This window comes from Lagenorhynchus albirostris, chromosome 1, assembly GCF_949774975.1.
Source record: "Lagenorhynchus albirostris chromosome 1, mLagAlb1.1, whole genome shotgun sequence".
NCBI lineage: Eukaryota > Metazoa > Chordata > Mammalia > Artiodactyla > Delphinidae > Lagenorhynchus > Lagenorhynchus albirostris.
Genome location: NC_083095.1, coordinates 120,359,928 through 120,379,102, shown reverse-complemented (window position 1 = coordinate 120,379,102; position 19,175 = coordinate 120,359,928). Strand labels below are relative to the sequence as shown.

General features: G+C 35.0%; 1 protein-coding gene across 4 annotated transcripts in view; it reads left to right on the top strand.

Annotated features, from left to right (window-relative positions):
• VPS13C (vacuolar protein sorting 13 homolog C) overlaps window positions 1–19,175 on the top strand; it is a 179,721-nt gene that overhangs the window by 134,023 nt on the left and 26,523 nt on the right. For all 4 annotated transcript variants that reach the window (XM_060151212.1, XM_060151193.1, XM_060151206.1 and 1 more), the window contains 10 exons: window positions 131–291; window positions 1,293–1,414; window positions 2,132–2,426; window positions 3,698–4,087; window positions 5,604–5,708; window positions 6,497–6,661; window positions 8,186–8,314; window positions 8,602–8,735; window positions 10,430–10,556; window positions 13,858–14,093. In XM_060151212.1, the coding sequence (XP_060007195.1) occupies window positions 131–291; window positions 1,293–1,414; window positions 2,132–2,426; window positions 3,698–4,087; window positions 5,604–5,708; window positions 6,497–6,661; window positions 8,186–8,314; window positions 8,602–8,735; window positions 10,430–10,556; window positions 13,858–14,093 (1,864 nt within the window). The remainder of the gene's footprint in view (window positions 1–130; window positions 292–1,292; window positions 1,415–2,131; window positions 2,427–3,697; window positions 4,088–5,603; window positions 5,709–6,496; window positions 6,662–8,185; window positions 8,315–8,601; window positions 8,736–10,429; window positions 10,557–13,857; window positions 14,094–19,175) is intronic.

The following is a 19,175-nucleotide window of genomic DNA, read 5'->3' as shown; positions in this document are numbered from 1 at the left end:
GTGTAGTCTGCATTTCTAGTCATGAGGAAGAATACTCTTGTCATTATTCTGAGGTGCCGCTCCTGATCTGTCTTATAAAAATTTAGGTAAATTAGTATTTGGAATGTTTCTCACTTATGCTCTGACTTAGCACCTCATGGATATACAGAAGTTACAAAAGTCCCTGTTGCCAGACCTGGACGGCGATTGTATAATGTATGGAATCCCAATGCCAGTCATTTTGACTCACTTGTGGTACAAATTGATGCAACTGAAGGGAACAAAGTAATTACCCTTCGTTCTCCTCTGCAGGTAATGCATTAAAGTGAATTGTGTTCCTTTAAGTATATCAAGAAATATTAAATCATTTGGCTGAATATAGAAATATAATAAAACTTCATTAGGTCAGTACTGATTGTTGAGAAATAAATAATAGTTTGAACTGGGTATTTCCTGTCCAACTTACTTTTGTAATATTCTTCATTTTAAATGTCTCATGAAATGCTGTTGTTAATTTAAAGCCCGTTTTTGTTGTCTCCTGGGTTACTTATGATTTTAATGAAACTTTTTGTCTATTCCTTTAAAGATTCAGAACTGAGGAATATTGCAGTAATAGCTGGTTGTCAAATAGGATAACATTCCATTCTCTTTGTATTGTATTTTTCAAGTATGTATGAAGGAATATTGAAATGGTCTCCCCAGAAAAAAATTTTAGCATATTAATCTGTATAAATATTTTTTTCCACCTTTAAGGCTTTATCGATTTTTCTTTTTCTCTGCATTATTACAGATTTCAGCATATGGTCAGCAGAAGAATATTTCTTCCTACCTATAACATCAGATAAAAATGAAAGGATTTCCAATTTTGGTCATTGTCTCTCAGTTTACTATTAGCTCCAACCTATATTACACTGTAGTTAAGGATTGTACTGTATTTATTTACCTCATGTTTCCTTTACTATCCTTTTCTGTTTAGTTGTATGGTGCATTGAGAAAAGGTTGTAATGAGGAAAATATTATGACTGAAATCCTCAAAGATTAATACGTATTTGAAAGATAATAATACACACTAAAAAATTCAGTCTGTAATATATGAACATGTGAATAACCTAATAATTTTTGACTTCTGTTTAACCATCAAGTTTCATATATATAGCTCCTTAAATATCTTAAAACTTTTCAATTACCATAAAAATATCTTCCAATATTGGGCTTGAAATTTTTTAGTTCCAAAAGTGATTGTGTGTGGCTCACATTTTTCTTTTGAACGTCTACATCTTTTTAAACAACTTGTATGTTTTTTTGTCCAACAGATTAAAAACCATTTCTCTATTGCTTTCATCATCTATAAATATGTTAAGAATGTGAAGTTATTGGAGCGCATTGGAGTAGCCAGACCTGAAGAGGAGTTCCATGTTCCTTTAGATTCATATAGGTAGATACTTCCTTGAATATGTTGATATAAAAGGTTCATAGTATATATTTTTAATTCTGTGAATTAGAATCTTTATTCTAGAAAAGAGTAAAATATCTATATTCTACATAATAATAATTCTTATTATCTAAAGATCTGTAAAAGCCAGTTTTGAGACATATAGAGAAATACATTTATATTGTTGAATTTACCAGATGAAATTTCCTGTTGTATACTTGATGTTTTAGAATTTTCTGAGGCTTTTTTTTTTTTTTTTTTTTTTTTTTTTTTTTTGCTGTACGCGGGCCTCTCCTGCTGCAGTGCACAGGCTCCGGACGCGCAGGCCCAGCGGCCATGGCTCACGGGCCCAGCTGCTCCGAGGCATGTGGGATCCTCCCAGACCAGGGCACGAACCCGTGGCAGGCGGACTCTCAACCACTGCGCCACCAGAGAAGCCCTCTGAGACTTATTTTTATTAGATTGCCTTTGTATTTGAAATGACTTTTTTTTTTTTAAGTTGTCATTTTTTACAGAGTATTTTTTCCCAGAAGGTGCCTCCATGAGTCAGCTGTGTGACTTTGGGCAAGTTTCTTAAACTTTCTTAGCCTTGTTTTTCTCATCTGTAAAAATAGGAATAATAGTACTTATCTTGTAGAGTTATCAAGAAGAATTAATGAGATTCTTTTTCTTACGTTCTCAATAAAAACGTTTTTCCCACTCTGTTTTCTTCTTCTATAGATGTCAGTTGTTCATTCAGCCAGCTGGTATTTTAGAGAATCAGTACAAAGAATCCACCACATATATTTCCTGGAAGGAAGAACTTCATCGGAGCAGGGAAGTCAGATGCATGCTGCAGTGTCCGTCAACAGAAGTCAACTTCTTACCTCTTATAGTCAATACAATTGCTGTGCCTGATGAATTAACCTATATATGTACACAAAGGAACGACTGGGATCCAGCTTACATCATTCATCTTTACCCTACTGTCACTTTGCGGAATTTTCTCCCATATTCTCTAAGATATTTACTTGAGGTATGCCTCTTGCATTTTGTTTGACTTTTATTATTACATGGAGTGAATTCTAGTTTGTTTTTTTTTAATGGTATTTTTAGTTGAGGTCAGTGTTTTACATTCATCTACTTGTAATGCTTTAATAATAGCAAAAACTGGTATAACATCTACTTTGTGCCAGCCACTATGTCATGTATTTTACATGTATTAACATATTTAGTCCTTACAGTAACTTCCTGAAGAAGGTACTGTTATTAGACCCATTTTACAGATGAGGAAACTGAGTCACAGAGGGGTTAAGTGACAGGTCCAGGATCCCACAGCTAATGAATAGTAGAGCTGGAATTTGAACCTAAGCAATTTGGTTCCTTGTTCTCCACCACTGAACTCTGCTGCATCTGCTCTAAATTAATAATTATAATAGTCTCTTTATTATCTGAGTATAATTCTCTTAGCTAAAGTATGGGAAAATGCCAGTGAGAAAATACTTTATCTTAATTTATTATGAAGTTAATTTTAAAGTTTTTTGTTTTAAAGTGATGATTATTTGGTTCAAGTTTCTGTTGAACTGAAAAATAATTACTGTCTTAAAAAATATTGGGGAACATTTTCTAGTAATGAAGTATGATAAATATTTTTAAATTTGTACATGCCACAACATATCAAAATACAAAAATCTGGAAAGTATTTGGAACCTAAATTTATTTTCTTTGTCTGACAATGAGCCATCCCTGAGTTGCGGAGAATAAAATTAATTAGATGAACTAAGTACTGTTTAGACAAGAGATGTTTTCAGTAAGGAAGCCAAATTTATTATGTTGTTATTACTCATTTTTAAAGTAGTTCCACCTTAGATAGCTTGTCAGCATAGCTTGATATCACTTTTCTTATTCTATTTGTATGAGAACCATTAGGTGTAGTATGTGAATAAAGGATGAAGCTGAAGTCCAGGCAATTAAGTGGCTCATTTAATGACATAGCTGTTAATGGAAAACAGCCAGTGTTCTAGAATCCAGCCTTTGATTCTTGGCACAGGTCTTTTTCTCAAAATTTATAACCATTGGCCTGCTAATGACCAAAAGACAGTTTCTGACTTTGGCTATGATATAGTGTTTTATTTTTAATCATTAGTAATTGTTGGATATTCATAATATGTAAAGATGGTACCTTGAAGACTTGTCAGTTAATGTGAATCTGGTAGGTTACTTAGTGTTTGTATAAAATATGGACGTTATTGCAGAGGTTTTTAAAAAATTGGTAAGCAAATTTAGTTTTTGTTTGTTTGTTTTTAGGGAACAGCAGAAACTCATGAGCTAGCAGAAGGCAGTGCTGCCAATGTTCTACATTCGAGAATCAGTGGAGAAATAATGGAATTAGTTCTGGTGAAATATCAGGGCAAAAACTGGAACGGACATTTCCGTATATGTGATACACTTCCCGAATTCTTTCTTGTGTATTTTTCTTCTGACTCCACAGAAGCGATGACAGTTGACCTGTCAATACATGTCAAGCGAATTGGCAGCCAGATGGAGCTATCCATCTTTAGCCCCTATTGGCTAATCAACAAGACTTCTCGAGTTCTCCAGTATCGTTCAGAAGAAATTCATGTGAAACATCCAGCTGATTTTAGGGATATTATTTTATTCTCTTTCAAGAAGAAGAACATTTTTAGTAAAAATAAGGTGTGTTTTTGTTGATAAAACAAATTACCTGTTTATTGTTTATCTAATGCCATGCTTACCTCTTTGCTCAGTGTCACAGGTATGAATTAGGTCCAAGAGGACTTTTAAGGAATACACGGTTAAGTGGCATATTAGGGACTAACGACAATAGTGTCCCCAGGCTGAGTTACCTTTTTCTCTGGTGCCCCTAGAATTACTTCTGTTTTTGACATAGTGTCAAGTAGAAACCTTGATTTTATGTAGGTTACCAGTGATGCAATGGCATTTCAAAAGATAGAACAGTTGAATTTGGTTTATTTTAACTGAACCCTCCTACGTGTGAAGCACTAAAGCAGGCCTTCGTGAGAGAAACCTAATGCGTAAGGCCTGATCCTTTATGCTCTGGTCCCTTCTTTCCTTTTCAGAGTCACATCTTGGTATAGTTTACCTCTATGCCTTTGTATGGCTGCAGTTTCTGCCTAGAATGCCTCTTGCCCTGTGCTTTGCCTGTCTGCCTCATGTTTTCTGGCTATCCGCTGTTCATCCTTTGGCAGTCTGCTCCAGGCTGACATGTGTGAAGGATTTTCTGACCATCTAAAGTGGGGCTAGATATTCCATCCATGTTCTCTTAGAGAAGTGCTTCTCAAATCTCAGTGTGCGTTAGAATCACCTGGAGGGCTTTGAAAACAATTTGCTGGGTCAGACCCCCATAGTTTGATTCAGTAGGTCTGAGTAGGGTCTGAGAATTTGCACTTTCCACAGATTGCCAGGTGTTGCTGATGGTGCTGGTCCAGGGACCACACTTTGAGAACCCCTGTCTTAGAGTTTTGATTAATAGTTGATATTGTACCTGTTTATGTGTCTGACCTCTGGTTGTACTCAGGTATTTTATAATCTATTGGGTAGGTGGAGGTTAATACAGGAGCAGAATTAGATCTCTTCTGTACAACTTTATCTGAATCCCATAGCCAGGAGTAAACTTTTTACCCTCTCACCTTGATCGCATATTATCCCTTTTATATAGTTGTTATCACATTGAGTCTCGCATCATAATTATTAGTATGTATTTCCTATCTCTTTGTTTAGTTGGAAGCTCATTGAAGACAGGAATTGTGTCTTCCATTCTGCTTATCACAACACTTTTCCTTTATTGTTTGCTGAATAATGTTAAAAGCATAAATTCTCTGTGTGCTAAAACTTTAAGAATTCGTTAGCTCTGTATCAAAAGTCTGACACTGGAAAATATCATTTTACATTATAATTCCTTTTCAAATAACAGAAGGTCGCATTGGTATACATCTTTAAATTCACTGTACTCATTGCATAGGTGAATGGGAAGGTCAGAGCTCTGCTTTTAAATATTACATTGTCCCCTAGAGTTTCTGTGGTTCTGTTACCCATTTGCAGCATGCCTTTGGTTATATTTTTCTGTCTCATGTTACTAAATAAATTTCTAGTGGTCTAGCAGCATTCCATCAAATAAAATTAATGTAGTGTTTTAGATTTCTTATATGATTGTTTGTGTTCTCTGGTGTAGGTACAGTTAAAAATTTCAACTAGTTCATGGTCCAGTGGTTTTTCATTGGATACAGTGGGAAATTATGGATGTGTGAAGTGTCCTGCCAACAATATGGAATACCTGGTAAGATTTTGCTTGCTTATTTACTTTTGATTTCATTCACATTTTCATCAGTAAATGAGCTGGATCCTAAGGGGTACAGAAATGTGAATTCAGAGTATTACGTGGAGGACTGTTATATCTCTCTACTAATTTCTAGGGCCACTAGTATCAAAGCAAAACCTAAATTTGTCAAAGTTTAAGGCAGTGAGTTGAATCCATACAAGTAAGCAACTTGGTAAATATTCAGAATATACTAGAATCTGCATTCTATACCACTCCCTGCCAAATGTTTCTTAAATCTTAAGTTTGACTGCGAAAATTTGAGTAATCTGATACAAGTTGACTTGTTTTATTACCACTTTGAAATTTTTATTTTATTTTATTGATAGCAGAGTTAATAAAGCAGCAAAAATTGAGCCTGTACACTAATTTTAAAACAATTTATTTTGGAATGTTAAAAAGTAAAGGATTTTTTAAAATTAAGTTTGTTATTATAAGTCATCGTTAGTTAAATTACTGAGTGATATTTCTTCAATTTGTTTCTGATGGAGCCAAACTAAGGAACCAAAATTTTTCTTCTTAGTGAGAAGATAATCAGTCATGGAATATGGCTCTTAGCAGTTACTTTATTTAAGAAATCTTATTTTAAAATATTTTAAGAAGCCTGTATGTGAATAGGGGTGTGTGTGTGTGTGTGTGTGTGTGTGTGTGTGTGTGTGTGTGTGTGTGTGTGTGTGTGTGTGTGTGTGTGTGTGTATTTCAAGCTATGTAAAGTACTGGGAAATGATAAGCTTGTTTGCTTTTTACAGGTTGGTGTTAGCATCAAAATGAGCAGTTTTAATCTTACACGAATAGTTACTTTGACTCCCTTTTATACTATTGTGAACAAGTCATCACTAGAACTAGAAGTTGGTGAAATTGCACCTGATGGCTCAATGCCAACTAATAAATGGAACTATATTGCTTCTTCAGAGGTAATATTTTCCTTTAATACAACTGGCTCCTAAAATGTACAAATAAATATAGACATATAAATAAGAATTATGTATATCTCTTTGTCATACTCACTTTGCTACCATATTTGTGGGTTAAAATATGACAGCCAGCTTTGAAAGACTTTTATTTCATACTATAAGCATATATTAAAAAAGAAGAAAAAAATTGTGGATAATATTTACCACTAGCTCAGTCTAGACTGTTAACACTCATTCTCTAGTTCTTCCTATATGTATAAACATGGGTATGTACTGTAAAATGTACATAAAGTACTATGTATTGTGTCAATAGCAAGGTAACGTCTTTGTATTCAAGAAGCATCTAATCTTGTTGGAGGGCTTAAGACTCATATAAATTAATACATGGAGAAGAAGATAGTGTATGGTAAGTTATAGGTGGTTATAGGATCTCTGAATAGATGAGCTGGAAGTTTCCTTGAAAAATTCCAAAAATTCAACCACCTTGCTTTACAGAGAAAGAAATTGAATCTTAACTTTTTTAGGTCAGTAAAGTTATTGGAGGTTGAGATCATTGTGGTCTAGATCAAAAGGAAAAGTTTCATAGAAGAGCTGGCATTTGAACTAAACTTTTGCAGACTCAACAAGAAGAAAGGTGAAGAGAATAAGGAAAGAGTGGGGAGAGGACAGATGCAAAGACAAGTGTTAGTTGCTTGAATTTGCCCGAGTTTTCAACCAAGCCACCTGACTTAAGGATAGGACTGTTCTTCTGTACATCTCAAAAGAATTCTAAAATTATTAAAAAAATATTTAGCAAAAGGTTAAGAGAAGGATTCCAATTACACTACAAACACAGACCTCTAAGAGGCATGGCCTTTCCAAGGCACTTGGAATGATCTCCGTAGACTTGGTAGCAAATAAATGCTCCTTATCTTTTTATCTTTGATGTGAGTTTGATAGCAGTAGTATTTTTTTTTTAGAAATAGAATTTACCCAGTATTCTATGACAGAGGGAACTTTCTTTTTAGGAACTAAGATCTCAGTTTTACAGATAAGGAAACAGGCTCAAAAAGGTGCATGATTTGATTAAGATCAGACAGCCTGGAGGATAGTGTCAGGACTTCCAGCAAGGTCCTCTGCCTTCAGTTGTCATCTGGTTTATCTAGGATAAGATACTCTGTGAAAGAATTCATGGTGATTAAGGAATTAAAATGGGTTATACATAAAAGCAAATGTTATTAAGATTATAATTTTTAAATATTCAAGATACTTGAGATGTTCTTAATAGCACTTCAGTTTCTCACATTGTAATTATTCTGTAAGTATGAAAAGACTAATATAACAATTCTTCTGATGGAGTTTCTTTGGCTTCACAAATAATCATTATATTGTCAGTAATCTTAATATTAGTTGGAGAGGGGCTATTTTAAGAAACTTAGTAATAATTGGATCATGATCTGAATTAGAATTGGAAACTTTATTAGCCACTGTTTTATTTATACTGTAGTATTGTTTTAAGACTGATATTAACTTTTATATTTTCAGTACCTTCCATTTTGGCCTGAAAAATTTTCAGGCAAACTTTGTGTGAGAGTGGTGGGCTATGAAGGATCCTCCAAGCCATTCTTTTATAACCAACAGGATAATGGCACTTTATTGAGCTTAGAAGATCTGGTAAGTTTTCCTGTTTTAAAATAAAATGTCTTTGATTTTTAAAGTTTGCTTTAAAACATTTTATTAAGACATGCTATAAAATATACTGATAATTAATTGAAGGTATACTAAAATATCAATATATAATGCAGTACATATATTTGTAAGAGATCAGAGCCAGTGTGCTTTTCAGTAAGAACTTAGGAAAACCAACTTTGTAATATCTGTATACGTGATTGAAATTCTAAATGTACCATGTGCAGTTTAAACCAATACCTCAAACATACTCTTTTTTTTTCCTACAATAGAATGGGGGTATCTTGGTGGATGTAGATACCGCTCCACATTCAACTGTCATAAGCTTTTCTGATTACCATGAGGGATCCGCACCTGCCCTAATAGTAAACCACACACCATGGAACATCCTCACATATAAACAGAGGTATGAAAAAAAGGGATCTTGGAAAATCTGATTTGCTTTTACTGGTCCATAGTCCCTTCTAGGAAATACTTGGAGCTAGGTGTGTTTCACATTCTACATGTTTTCAGATTTTAGAAAGGTAATAGGGATGCATGATGTTTATTGCTAATACCCATAGCAGGTTTTGAGACAGTACTCTATAACCAAACACATTAGTATTCCTGTAGCAAAAGTTGTGAACCTTCACAGTAAGTGGGATAAATGAAACCATTAACAGTTTCACATCAGTTCAGATCAAGGTTTGCTGCCACATGACGTTTGACACCAAACTTAGAGAAAAATATTTGGAGTTTTTTAAACTTCAGAATTGCACGTAAGGAATTGTGAACCTGTTTAAGTATTATCATTCTTTTGTAGTCTGGTGATGCTCAGTGAACCTCTCCCTGTAAATCTGTATCTAGTTTTTTGGTAGGAATAGTAGAAGATTAAATAAGAGGGCAGAAGATTAAAGAAAGATTAAAGTAGAAGATTAAGTAGTGGTGTTGAATGTATTATAGTACAGGCTGATAGGAATTTCGTTGTTCTTGTCTGTGCTATCATTTGGCTTGGGTAATGCCATTAAATAATGATATAACAGATAGCTTTAAATCCTTAAAATATGTAATATATATTTGCAAAGAATTATTATTATAAATCTTCAAGGCATTATTTTATATGTATATATAAAATAGTAATATACATTATATATGTATATATATAAAATAATGCCTTGCAGATTTAACGTATTCATAACTCTCATGGCTTGAATCTGCTGAGAGATTTAAAAGCATACATTGGGATTAAACCCTAATTGGGTTACTTTTTATTTTAGTTCTCTGGAAAGTCTTTTGTATTATCCAGACCAATACTTCTAAACTTAAGTATCAATATTAAGATCCCTTAGAAATCTTGTTAAAATGTAGGTTCTGATTTAGTAGGTTTTAAGTGGGGCCCAGAATTTTGCACTTTCCAGCAAGCCTCCAGGTAATACTAATGCTGCTGGTCCACAGACCACGCTTTGAGTAGCAGTGGTACATGAACCCAATTTTTTTTCCTCTGAGCTTATTTCTTATGCGTTGCATTTGATTAAAATCTTAAATTTGAGCACCAAGTAAAGTTCTTCTGCTACTAAAAAATTTACTATTGGCACTTCCCTTGTGGTCCAGTGGTTAAGACTCTGTGCTCCCAAGGCAGGGGTCCCGGGTTTGATCCCTGGTCAGGGAACTAGGTCCCACATGCCGCAACTAAAGATTCCAGATGCCGCAACTAAAGATTCCACATGCCCTAATGAAGATCCTACACACGGCAATGAAGATCCTGCATGCTACAACTAAGACCAGCACAGCCAAATAAATTTTCTTTTTAACTAAAAAAAAAACTTTACTATTTACAGCCTTTTCTATAGATGAACTCTGATGAATTTCATTAGTGTGATCTTGGCCTAAATCAGTTCAGAGTATACTGCAACTTCAGAAAGGGCAGTATTCTGTTCCCTCAAGCTTCAAAATCGTTAGTTAATTGCACATTTTAGGGTACTTATTTTTAGGCAGAGTTGTGTTTTATTAACAAAGGCAATTTTATAAGATGTTTGTGCCAGTCCTTTCCTCAATAAACCATGGGTCTAGGTTTCTCAAGGCCAGGATGTTTTAATCTTCCCTCTGTTGCTTGCATTTCAGTGGGTCACAGGAAGAAATGGTATTGCTGCCAAGACAAGTTCGACTCTTTGCCTGGGCAGATCCCACTGGTACCAGAAAACTTATATGGAGTTATGCAGCAAATACTGGGGAACATGATCTGTTAAAGGTACCATTTGATGTGAATGAGTGCTGTATGAAGTACCTGATAACAAAGGAAGTAGACAAGTTAGCTTCACACGTCATGTTTGTCTTTACTGAACTAAAAATGAATTGAAAGTATTTTCAAAATAAGTTACTTTTTGGCTTTAGATTGCAAAGAGTTCATACCAATATTTTGTCCTAGATCAGTCCAATACTTTATTTACAGTTTTTAAACAGGCCTGTTTCAGCTTGCCTAAGACCAGGAAAGTACTTTTTTATTTACTTTTTTTTAAAGAAAGGAATTTTGAGCCTAAGTGAAAAACAACTTTATCTTGAACATGTGCGTACCACTGTTAGCTGTGAGAATTTTTAGGCATGTTTTCCCTATCAAAGCCATATGTTTTGTTAATTAAAGGAGTCTGACAGTATGCAAATTATCCCATATAAGAAATTTAATAAAATATTTATTGAAACAATATTTAGGTAGCTAAATTAATTAAATATGTTATTTCCTAGACTCTTAGACTTTGGGAAGGGCTTAAGAATTCATCTGCCAGCCTCCCTGTAATATAGCCATTGCTCTTCCATGAGCACCTAGTTTCTGTAGGAATGTGTTCTATCCTGCAAAGTTCATACAGTGTCATATTCCATTGTCTGATAATGCCAGTTGTTAGAAAAGCTTTCTTGGTTATTTAAAATAGTAATTGGCTAACAGTGACTGAATTATCCTCTCCTATATTCCCTCTGAAATACCCATAAAAGAGATAGACTTACCCACCTTTGAAAAATCAGACTGATAGTTATGAGATTCTTGGAGTGATTTTTGCCATGACAATTTGATGGAGCTCTATTGCCTGCTTATTATGCTTTACTTTCTACACTAGAAAAACCTTCAAGGTTTGTAAGTGGTAGAGAGGAGCTTAAATTCCCTGTTACTCTTAGGTCTCTGGCTCAGAGACATGGTAGCTCAGCCAGGGGTCCCTGTACTATGCTGGTGTTATTTTCCTTCTGCTCACATTTCATGCTCCTCAGCAACCACAACTCCCAGAAAGTGGTATACAGGCCCTGGAGAGGAAGTGGTAATGCCATCCTGAAGGAGGACATCCAGGTCTGTAAATGAAGGCAAAATCACGAAGAATCCTGGTAATAGTGTATTCACGGGATTGTGGTTTTAAATGTCTCTATTCTGTTTGGTGTTAGAGAGCCAGGCAGTAAGAAAAGTAGATAAGTGTGCCTCAGTCAGCAGGTAATCTGCCAGATTATGAAACTTGAGCTAGAAGCAAGGCAGTTACGCATTTCCTTGTCCGCTGGGTTGATCTGAGAGGGGAATTCTGCTCAGGCCCAGGTGGGAATTCAGAGAAAATCCGTACAGTATTGGAAAGCACTTTCCTCATTAAGTGTGAATAAACAGATTAAAAAAAACATGGAGTTTATGAAAAAAATAGTTCAGGAGAAAAACATAACATTACCCTAAAGAGTCAGAGGCTGATTATACTTCTGAAAATTTTTTTACTACAGGAGAACCAGAGAAAAATTTCAGAATGTATGCCTGAGATCCCCAAAGTTATAAAGATATGACAACTATGAAAAAGGAGAAAGATGGTGAAATAAAAGACAAAGACAACAAAATAAAGTGAAAGGGGAGCAGGGAAACAGTATATTCTGAACATACTGTATTAACACCATTTTAATCCTAAATTTTAGGAGATATAGATCAAAGATGATGGGTTTTTTTTTAAAGATACCAATTAGTAGAACCAAAATCAGTGATAAAAGAATTCTAAAACAATTAATTGAGAAAATGAAAATAAAGAAATATTTGCCCTTATAGTAAAAGAAGGAAACCTAAGGAAGTATATAGAAAGTGGCAAATACCTTTTATTGAATGTATATCGTGTATTATAATGCTTGTCATATAGTATCATTAATTCTTATGATTGGAACTTAGAACTGCTGGTTAGAATTCAAAACCAGGTCTGTCTGACTTCACAGTTCATGGACTTCCCCACTAAACCATGCTTCCCATCAGTTATGCCAGTAAATGAAAATGGTTTAAATTCTCCTTTTAAAAGACCACATTCAGATTAAGTTAAAAATTAGTTTCTAACCAAATGCTACTTACATGAGATCTGTTTTAACTGAACTAATACAAAAAGTTGAAAGCAGAAGACATGGTAAAGATTTAACAAACAAAAATAAAAATTGTTGATTTTAATTTCTGAGCAACTATAATTCAAAGCATTCAAAGTCATTAAATAGAATATGATAATGTGACAAAGAAGGCATGATAGCCATAAACCTTCATGCAGTGAATATTGAATCAAAATGTGAAACTTAAAAGTGTTGGAAGTGAACTGAAACACAGTTGCCTGAGGATATTTTAACACACCTCATTTAATTTTTAACAGATCAAATAGATGAAAAACAAATGAGATTAGAGAAAATTTGAATGATAACTAAGACTGAACCAAGCTATGTATCAAATTTTGTAGTTTACAAGGAGAGAATTCACCTTCTTAGTAGGTATCTCTGGAACATTTACAAAATTTGATCATGTTAGAGTAAAAAAATTACACAGCCTACTTTGACATATGTTAAAAGCAATAGGTAAATTGTAGACAACAACAAATACCAACCATTCCTATGCTTTTGGTAACATCCTTTATTTATTTGGTTTTGGTTTTTGTTTTCCAAGAAAGCATGAAATGAAAAGCACATATTAGGAACTTATACTGCCTGCTGAAACAAACTGTTGTTATATTTATGTTAAGTCCAGAATGAGAGAAAAATCGTTATCTAAATCTCTGAAGACACTCACCAAATCAAGCCTCGTATTTTTAAATGCTATGTGAGACTGTCAGCCAAGAAGGCTCTTCTTATTGAAACTTAGTACAAACTGATCACCATAGTTTGACTATTTAACAATGTGATTTATATACGTATTTGCAGTGTTATACATTATTAAAACCTAAAAATAAACCAGGTTAGTTTTACCTGAGGTTACTTTTCCAATACATTTCTAAACCATTCTGTTTTCCATCTGGGAGACAAGTAAGCATCTTACGGCATTGGTGCCATTGAAGGAGACTCTTGTCCCTGCTAAGTGACCTTTGAGCACTAACGAGGTAACTCAAACTAAGGTTTAAAAAAATTAAGCACTATTAATCTTCGTTACTGTTTGAAAAAATTGGTGAGTATGTTTTAAAACAGATTATAACTTTAATTTGTTTTTTTGATAATTTTCTGATTTATAGTCATGCTTTCTCAGCTACTACAGTTCAACTTTACTGTTTGTGGTTTTAATATGAAGTCTCTCTTTCCCACAGGATGAATGTGGACAGTTTCCATATGATGCAAACATCCAGATACACTGGGTATCATTTCTCGATGGGCGCCAGAGAGTTTTGCTTTTCACTGATGATGTTGCCTTGGTTTCCAAAGCACTGCAGGCAGAAGAAATGGAGCAGGCCAATCATGAAATAACTTTTTCTCTCCATAGTCTTGGGCTTTCACTGGTTAACAATGAAAACAAGCAGGAAGTTTCATATATTGGGATAACCAGGTATGAAAGAAGGGTAAGGTATCAGAAATCTTGAAAAGACATTGAGTTCGTAATATCAGGTTTGATGAGTATGGACAGATACCTGTTCTGAATTTGCTTACTATGCAATTCTTTCAGCAAAACTTACTGAACAAGTGTTTTCACTGCTAGTTGAAAAGCCCCTAGGATAGAAAGATGACTAAGATCATGTCTTTGCCCTTATAATACTCATCAGTTGGTGGGGGAAGAAAGAGGTTTGCTTCTTTCTTTGTTGTTTGTACATTTTTGGAACGAATTATAAAAACACCAGGAAAAGCTACAAAGAAGTATGTGCACGTGCAGTGGTGCTGTAGAGGCTGGAGAAACTGGTGTGGGTGGGGGATGCCAACGACAAGTTGTGTACACCGGTAGAAAGGGTTATTTATAGAGCAGGCAGGCAGTAGTGGACGTGGGTACATAATCTTTATTGGCTACTCATTTAGAACTTTTTAATAATGATGGAGCCAGGTATTTCCTCTGATTGTGCTTATACCTATCTAAGAAAAATATTTGAATTTAACTGTTTTGGTGTTTCAATCACACTAACTTTAGTAAAAGACTCATTCTTCTTTGGAGACTCTTGGGGGGAATGGTTACCAAGTATAACAAGCATAGGGTCTATCGATAATCATGTGTTTGTTCAGTGAAGTATAAAATTAAGGAAATAAAGAGATCATGTATGTAATGCTCTTTGTGCAACACCTGACAGATTAAGGGTTCAATAAATGGTATTATACATACCATTAATGTAATATTAGTACATTTATGTATGTATGACTGATATATTCTCTTGGCTATGTGTTTCATTATTGTATAGTATTTTTAACTAAATATGAAAATCTTTTTTATTTTTAGAATTTTATTTTTTTATACAGCAGGTTCTTATTAGTTATGCATTTTATACATATTAGTGTATACATGTCAATCCCAATCTCCCAGTTCATCACACCACTACTGCAGCCCCCCACCGCTTTCCCCCTTGGTGTCCATATGTTTGTTCTCTACATCTGTGTCTCTATTTCTGCCCTGCAAACCGGTTCATCTGTACCATTTTTCTAGGTTCCACATATATGTGTTAATATACGATATTTGTTTTTCTCTTTCTGACTTACTTCACTCTTTATGAAACTCTCTAGATCCATCCACATTTCAACAAATGACCCAATTTCATTCCTTTTTATGATGAGTAATATTCCATTGTGTATATGTACCACATCTTCTTTATCCATTCGTCTGTCGATGGGAATTTAGGTTGCTTCCATGACCTGGTTATTGTAAATAGTGCTGCAATGAACGTTGGGGTACGTGTGTCTTTATGAATTACGGTTTTCTCTGGGTATATGCCCAGTAGTGGGATTGCTGGGTCATGTGGTAATTCTATTTTTGTTTTTTTAAGGAACCTCCATACAGTTCTCCATAGTGGCTGTATCAATTTACATTCCCACCAACAGTGCAAGAGGGTTCCCTTTTCTCCACACCCTCTCTAGCATTTGTTGTTTGTAGATTTTCTGATGTTGCCCATTCTAACTGGTGTGAGGTGATACCTCATTGTAGTTTTGATTTGCATTTCTGTAATAATTAGTGATGTTGAGCAGCTTTTCATGTGCCTCTTGGCCATCTGTTTGTCTTATTTGGAAAAATGTCTGTTTAGGTCTTCTGCCCATTTTTTGATTGGGTGGTTTGTTTTTTTAATATTGAGCTGCATGAGCTGTTTATATATTTTGGAGATTAATCCTTTGTCGATTCCTTTGCAAATATTTTCTCCCATTCTAAGGGTTGTCTTTTCGTCTTGTTTGTAGTTTCCTTTGCTTTGCAAAAGCTTTTAAGTTTCACTAGGTCCCATTTGTTTATTTTTGTTTTTATTTCCATTACTCTAGGAGGTGGATCAAAAAAGATCTTGCTGTGATTTATGTCAAAGAGTGTTCATCCTCTGTTTTCCTCTAAGAGTTTTATAGTGTCCGGTCTTACATTTAGGTCTGTAATCCATTTTGAGTTTATTTTTGTGTATGGTGTTAGGGAGTGTTCTAATTTCATTCTTTTACATGTAGCTGTCCAGTTTCCCCAGCACCACTTATTGAAGAGGCTGTCTTTTCTCCATTGTATATTCTTGCCTCCTTTGTCATAGATTAGTTGACCATAGGTGCATGGGTTTATCTCTGGGCTTTCCTGTTCCATAGGTCTGTGTTTCTGTTTTTGTGCCAGTACCATATTGTCTTGATTACTGTAGCTTTGTAATGTAGCTTTGTAGTATAGTCTGAAGTCAGGGAGTCTGATTCCTCCAGCTCTGTTTTTTTCCCTCAAGACTTCTTTGGCTATTTGGGGTCTTTTGTGTCTCCATACAGATTTTAAGATTTTTTGTTCTAGTTCTGTAAAAAATGCCATTGGTAATTTGATAGGGACTACATTGAATCTGTAGATTGCTTTGGGTAATATAGTCATTTTCACAATATTGATTCTTCCAATCCAAGAACACGGTATATCTCTCCATCTGTTTGTATCATCTTTAATTTCTTTCATCAGTGTCTTATAGATTCTGAATACAGATCAGATCTTTTGTCTCCCTAGGTAGGTTTATTCCTAGGTATTTTATTCTTTTTGTTGCAGTAGTAAATGGGAGTGTTTCCTTAATTTCTCTTACAGATTTGTCATTGTTAGTGTATAGGAATGCAAGAGATTTCTGTGCATTAATTTTGTATCCTGCAACTTTACCAAATTCATTGATTAGTTCTAGTAGTTTTCTGGTGGCATCTTTAGGATTCTCTATATAGTATCATGTCATCTGCAAACTGTGACAGCCTTACTTCTTCTTTTCCAATTTGTATTCCTTTTATTTCTTTTTCTTCTCTGATTGCCATGGCTAGGACTTCCAAAACTATTTTGAATAATAGTGGCGAGAGTGGACATCCTTTTCTTGTTCCTGGTCTTAGAGGAAATGCTTTCAGTTTTTCACCATTGAGAATGATGTTTGCTGTGGGTTTGTTGTATATGGCCTTTGTTATGTTGACGTAGGTTCCCTCTATGCCCACTTTCTGGAGAGTTTTTATCATAAATGGGTGTTGAATATTGTCAAAAGCTTTTTCTGCATCTATTGAGATGATCATATGGTTTTTATTCCTCAATTTGTTAATATGGTGTATCACATTGATTGATTTGCGTATATTGAAGAATCCTTGCATCCCTGGGACAAATCCAACTTGATCATGGTGTATGATCCTTTAAATGTGTTGTTGGATTCTGTTTGCCAGTATTTTGTTGAGAATTTTTGCATCTATATTCGTCAGTGATATTGGTCTGTAATTTTCTTTTTTTGTAGTATCTTTGTCCGGTTTTGGTATCAGGATGATGGTGGCCTCATAGAATGAATTTGGGAGTGTTCCTTCCACTGCAATTTTTTGGAAGAGTTCCTTCCTCTGCAATTTTTTGGTTCAGTCTTGGAAGGTTATACCTTTCTAAAACTTTGCCCATTTCTTCCAGGTTGTCCATTTTATTGGCATAGATTTGCTTGTAGTAGTCTCTTAGGATGCTTTGTATTTCTGTGGTATCTGTTGTAACTTCTCCTTTTTCATTTCTAGTTTTATTGATTTGAGTCCTCCTCCTCTTTTTTTGATGAGTCTGGCTAATGGTTATCAATTTTGTTTATCTTCTCACAGAACCAGCTTTTAGTTTTATTGATCTTTGCTGTTGTTTTCTTTGTTTCTATTTCATTTATTTCTGCTCTGGTCTTTATGATTTCTTTCCTTCTACTAACTTTGGGTTTTGTTTGTTCTTCTTTCTCTAGTTCCTTTAGGTGTAAGATTAGATTGTTTATTTGAGATTTTTCTTGTTTCTTGAGGTAGGCTTGTATTGCTATAAACTTCCCTCTTAGAACTTCTTTTGCTGCATCCTGTAGGTTTTGGGTTGTCGTGTTTTCATTGTCATTTGTCTCTAGGTATTTTTTGATTTCTTCAGTGATCTCTTGGTTATTAGTAACATATTGTTTAGCCTCCATGTGTTTGTGTTTTTTACGTTTTTTTCCCTCTAACTGATTTCTAATCTCATAGCATTGTGGTCAGAAAAGATGCTTGATATGATTTCAATTTTCTTAAATTTACCAAGGCTTGATTTGTGACCCAAGATGTGATCTATCTGGGAGAATGTTCCGTGTGCACTTGAGAAGTAAGTGTAGTCTGCTGTTTTTGGATGGAATGTCCTATAAATATCAGTTAAGTCTGTCTGGTCTATTGTGTCATTTAAGGCTCGTGTGTCCTGATTACTTTTCTGTCTGGGTGATGTGTCCATTGGTGTAAGTGAGGTGTTAAAGTCCCCCACTATTATTGTGTTACTGTCGATTTCCTTTTTTATAGCTGTTAGCAGTTGCCTTATGTATTGAAGTGCTCCTATGTTGGGTGCATATATGTTTATAATTGTTATATCTTCTTTTTGGATTGCTCCCTTGATCATTATGTAGTGTCCTTCCTTGTCTCTTGTAACATTCTTTATTTTAAAGTCTGTTTTATCTGATATGAGTATTGCTACTCCAACTTTCTTTTTTTTTTTTTGCGGTACGCGGGCCTCTCACTGTTGTGGCCTCTCCCGTTGTGGAGCACAGGCTCTGGACGCACAGGCTCAGCGGCCATGGCTCACGGGCCCAGCCGCTCCGCGGCACGTGGGATCTTCCCAGACTGGCACACAAACCCGTGTCCCCTGCATCGGCAGGCGGACTCTCAACCACTGCGCCACCAGGGAAGCCTTCAGCCACTATTACTGAACACTGAATGGCTTTGGAAGTTAGCTTTTGCTGCAGAATTGATAGTAAATTCACCCTAAAAGCAGAAAGTAAAACAGCAAAGTCATTTTGATGACAGCTAACATTTGAATCGCAAATAATGTTAGTCTATTTTATATATTTCCTCTGCTCTCCAAAGTTAAAACAAGAAGTGATATCTCCAACCCCACACAAGTTTGGAGCTGGTGGATATATTCTATGACCTACAACTACAGTTCCAACAACATGTTTTCCAACCTCAGGGCAAGTACAAAGAAAATTTCCACATTTCAAAATTCATTTAACTATTAATGAAAGAG